This window comes from Montipora foliosa, chromosome 7, assembly GCF_036669935.1.
Source record: "Montipora foliosa isolate CH-2021 chromosome 7, ASM3666993v2, whole genome shotgun sequence".
In the NCBI taxonomy this organism is placed as follows: domain Eukaryota; kingdom Metazoa; phylum Cnidaria; class Anthozoa; order Scleractinia; family Acroporidae; genus Montipora; species Montipora foliosa.
The window spans coordinates 21,573,946-21,578,945 of NC_090875.1; the positions used below are offsets into that span (position 1 = coordinate 21,573,946).

The 5,000-nt window shown below is 40.8% G+C and overlaps 1 protein-coding gene across 1 annotated transcript in view; it reads right to left on the bottom strand.

The window, feature by feature from the left end:
- Nucleotides 1-5,000, bottom strand: part of LOC138011328 (voltage-dependent L-type calcium channel subunit alpha-1D-like) — a 46,666-nt gene that overhangs the window by 12,259 nt on the left and 29,407 nt on the right. Inside the window, exons 29-33 of the mRNA XM_068858295.1 lie at nt 4,512-4,612; nt 3,081-3,282; nt 2,590-2,748; nt 2,186-2,296; nt 2,004-2,087 (exon numbers count right to left, since the gene is read on the bottom strand). Coding sequence (XP_068714396.1) covers nt 2,004-2,087; nt 2,186-2,296; nt 2,590-2,748; nt 3,081-3,282; nt 4,512-4,612 — 657 coding nt within the window. The remainder of the gene's footprint in view (nt 1-2,003; nt 2,088-2,185; nt 2,297-2,589; nt 2,749-3,080; nt 3,283-4,511; nt 4,613-5,000) is intronic.

Sequence of the window (5,000 nt, forward strand, 5' to 3'; positions counted from 1 at the left end):
TAGAATGAAGTTATTCGTGGATCATGATTAACATGTAAAGGAGTAAATGGACAGAAATGTTCTTACTGTTGCCTTCGTTATTTACGCATTTAATGGTTTAGAAATGCTCAAGGTTTAATTTATCAGAGCCTGATTAAGTTAAAAGTTAAGTGGCTCATTTTAAAAAACAAAAATGGTGCGATGATTAATCGTCTTACAATTCTTTGAACGCGTCCGTCTGGGCTACTTTCCAATGCTAACTCCAGTTCAGTAATACCGCGATGTCGTCGAAAAACGTCCTAGAAAGTAAATCGTTCTTTTCCTTGAACATGATTTAGCACGATTTAGTCATTTAAAAAAACTCGTGAGGTGTGTTAGATTGGTTTACTGTGTATGATGGGTATCCTGTTCGAGTCGGTTTAGGCGACGAGTGGAACAAAATAGTTCTGGTTTCCTGGAAGTCTTGCTCTTTAACGTCAATATGATACGAAAGAAACCACAGCCTCAAGCGCGTAACTAGCCACCAAACAAACAGTAAAACGGGCTATCTTGCTCCAAAAAATTAAGAAGATAGCAGTTCATGCTTTTTATAACGCGGAAACTTAATTTAAGCTTTGAGTCCGCCGGATCGTTTCGTCATGACGAACTGAACCAGAAAGAGTGTTGGGAGAAACACATTCCCTTCCCAAGTTACAAAAATGGTTGTCGATGATTAACCTCAGTGATAAGTCATCGTTTAGGGATAATTAAATGACATTATACAACATTAAAACGTATTAAAAAGAGATATTTGTTCATCTCCAAGCCAATACACCCGAGAGCACGATGCGTGACAGGGACGCTGTTAAATTTATCATGGTTATTTTATCAAAGACCGCAATTGAAAAGTTCCCCCATACAAGAAGTAACTTGAATTACATTTATTTCAATACAGGTTTCTGGGTATAAGATACTTTTGGTGAGTGATTGTCTTGGTAAAGCGAAGAAACAGGCTCTGTTCCGCAGCAAAATGTTAAAAATGCAGTGAGAGAGATCAAACCGATGATGGAAAAAAACTAATCAAAGACAATTTGTTGGCCAACCCAGCCCCCCTTGTGGCCGGACCTTTCTCGGTAGTTGTCTAAAATACAAGGAAAGGTTACTTTTATACAAACGTTGGCCGTGTAGCACTTATATTTTAAACAGAGTTAACTGAATAGAGTGTAATGTGAAGTGCTCGATTTCTATCCCATATGAACCATGTGAGCGTTAGCCCTACTGATGGAAATGGGCCCACACAAGGACAGAGAAAACTCTGACCAGGGTGGGAATTGAACCCATGACCTTTAGTTGTCTAAAATAATTTGTTAGCGAGTTTTATCGCACGTTCATAGCCCGGTCTTATGACAAAAAAATTAGATGATTGTGTTTAAAAATTTTACCTATGCAAACGGCGACTCGGTGCTTTGGTGGTTAGGAGCGGTGACAGCTAAGCTAATAATCGTAGGTTCGAGTCCAGGGTCCGGATATCTGGGTTGTGATTTAAATCTTAATTTAATTCCCAGAATTCCTTTCCTTATGTCAGTGTCATGAACTAACGATAATCGTTTATTCAAAGCCGGTTGATACTATAATATGATTATCGTATTACCAGTCTCGAGATACTATAATATGATTATCGTATTACCAGTCTCGAGCCTTATACGTCACTTTTTCCTGGATCCAACCCTCTGAGGTCCAATCGGTCAGTTTTGAACGTGAGTTATGGCGGACCGTGAAATCTAAAACTTACACACAAAGTAAACGGCCTTTGGATAAAATCAAAGCTCAAAAATTTGCCGCGCAGAGAGGTGTTAAGCAAACACACTTTCGAAATCTGAAGGAAAAAAGGGAGTGTTTTTTTTATCACAGGGGCACTTTAAAATACGAAACTATTTTGATTTCTCTTGAAATTCTCCACAACAGCATTTTGACAAAGTTCTTCCTTCGCGCGACAGCATGAACCAAGAAAAGGTGAGATTTCTGTTTTTTTCGACATCACTTACCGAGACCTCGTTCATGGTAATGTCGATGATACTTCCAACCACAATGATGAAGTCGAACAGATTCCATCTGTCTATAAAGTAGTTCTGCGAAAACGAAAAACGATTGATTTATGAGAAGGTCCTTCCCTTGAGGATTTTACTAACAGGAGGTGGCATCGGAGAAACGGATTCATGAGGCTCACCTTGGGTTTAAAGGCAATGAGCTTTAAAATACACTCAAGAAGAAACACAGCGGTGAACCCGATATTGAAGCCATCCAGCACTCTTGTGTACAACTCGGGTTCTTGGTAATACTAGAAAAGAATAGAAAAACGAACTAAACAAAGGTCGTCAGAGACCCGACACTGCTCTTCACCAAATGAAAACAATTCTTGTTCACACTAGAAGACGCAGACAAAGCGCAGGACGTTCACACTAGGTGAAAAAAGGAGCCACAGACACCCACGCCGGTCTTCGCTTAGTTCTTGCCTAGTTTCTGCCATTGTTCTTTGGTCAGTTCAATTCACACCCAAAAATCAATAAGCAAAACCCTTATTGTGAACGATTGTAGCATTCAGCATGAAGAAACTGATTGGACAGAGCATACCTGCATCATAAGCACAACAGTGTTGCAAACAATAAACGCGAAGATGAGGTACTCAAATGCCTGTGACGTCACCACACGCCATATATGGAACTGGAAGCGACTGTCAGGAATGTACCGCCGGAAGGGCTTGGCTTTGAGGGCGAACTCGATGCACTGCCGCTAAGAAGATAAAAAAAAAGTCGATCGATTTCGGTTCCAAAGAGAAATTCTCAAAACAAGAAACCTGATAATTCTTAAAAGACAAAATTCTCTTTCTGACGTGTAAAGAGGGGTGGGTCTAAGATGTTTTCAGTGGTGAAATGAACTTATTTACTCTGACCAATAGCAACAGGCCCCAGCTTTCGAACGAACCAATCAGAACCCCAAGCAAAGTTCATGCAGCACGCGCCAAGCGCGGGAAAACACGAGCGAGCGAGATAACTAAATCTAAAGTAGGGGAGAACATCGACCTACCGATCTCCCAATTAACAAAGGGCATACTTTTTGCCAACCTGGTTTTTGTCCAGTTCACAGTCTTTGAATTCTTCCTCGCCTTCGCTTTGAAACGTTACGATCACAAAACCGACGAAGATGTTCACCATGAAAAAAGCGATGATGATTATATAAATAATGTAATACACTGCAACCCAGGGTCGGTTGTTTTGGGTAGGACCTTCGTCCACTTCAGTTGAGTCGATAGAATTCTGCAGTATTCTACAAACAGAAGTAAAATTGACGCCATTAGCCATTGACGCTTGCCCTTGACGCAAGCGTTTACATCAAATTTAAGACATTTTTCTTCGTGCGTCAGTAATGACTTTGACAACTGACAAGCCAAAGACGCTCGAAGACCATTACAAGCTTTGTTAAATCTCATGTGAAGCAAGTGCAAACTTCTGACGTGCCAGCTAAATTTGTCACATAAAATTCGGCAAATTCCCCCACCCACACAAAATTGTCCCAACCAAATTGGCATACAAAATTATCTCGTGGAAAATATTAGGTTGTCTCCGATTCTGTAAATAGAGGATTTTACATAGCCGCGCGGAGATACGAAATTTCTCTCTTTAATAGTTGCGGTCTTTAATAATGAGTAAATCTTGTTAAGCTATAATAAGTGCTTCGAGCAAAACCATAACATTGCCGTTACTAAACAGTGTCGTAGAGTCAACTCTCCTAAGGAGGCATTCCCTTACAATTGTTTAAACTGGTTTGAGCTAACTTAATCGATAAAATTTAAGACTATGGCACCGTCCACACCTATCGGGATGTTTTTGATTCCGCAACTTTTTTCTGCGGATTCGCCTTCCGTCCACACGAATCCGGCGAATCCGGCATGCGAATCCCCAACTTTTTGAATGCGCTCTCCAGAGTGGAAACTTTTGAATACGCAAAGAATGTGGAATCGCGTGGACGGTCTAATTCGGATATTAGGTAGCTTAAGCAACGACAACGGCGACGGCAACGAGAACGTCACAAATTTGCATATTTAGTGGGTAAAAACAATAGCTTTGCACGCTCTGCACGTGAGTTTTTCACTTTTGTCCATTTCGTTGCCGTCGTCAACAAAACAGCAACGTGAAATAGCCAAGTATATGGTTTTATGAAGAACGTCAGCACTTAAGGATAAAGTTTCATTTTCTCTTCGAAATTGAGTGCCGTTCCGACTGGTGTCATCTTTGAGGAATTACCACACCCTTGTCATATTAAAAACGTTGAAACAGTCACGAAGCGACTAAAAATAACGCAAATTTATATTTTGAGATTAAGTTCTCGTTGCCGTCGCCGTTGTCGTTGCTTAAACTCCCTAATTTCAAATCCGATGACGTTACAAACTCAGATCCAGTCTTTGCCGCTTAAATATTCAACAAGGTCGCTGAACTTTTGTCGGCATTTCAGATGTGAAGACGGGGTCTAAATGCCAACAGAGCGTGTTCGCTTACCCTGGCCAGCCTTCAAACGTCATGACAGTGAAGAGTGTTAGCATGGCGTTTCCAACGTTGTCAAAGTTGAAATCGTGTCTTTTCCACTCTCGTTCTTTTTTCTGCCAGCAAAGAGATAGCAGAAGACAATCACGGTAAACTAAGCTCGTGTTTTACTGGGATCTCGCAACCGTTTCAACCGCTGCCGGTTTAAGTTAAAGCGGTTGAGGTTTCTCAGTAGAACAATTTTCCAACCATTTTCGGTTGAAACGCGGTAACTCCCAAGAATATTCATTACCAGACTTCTCCGCGTTGACAAGTTGAGGGAAAACCTAACTTGATGCCGGTTGAAAAAGTTGATCAAACAAACCAACCGAAAATGATTTTTCTCAAAACAGAACACGACCAATGCCAAGTGTTTTGGCAATACAAAAATTTTTTGAACACAGGGAAGCAACGCATCTGTGACGCAAACTTACAAAAAAAGTCAAGATCCAAAGTTCTCACGGC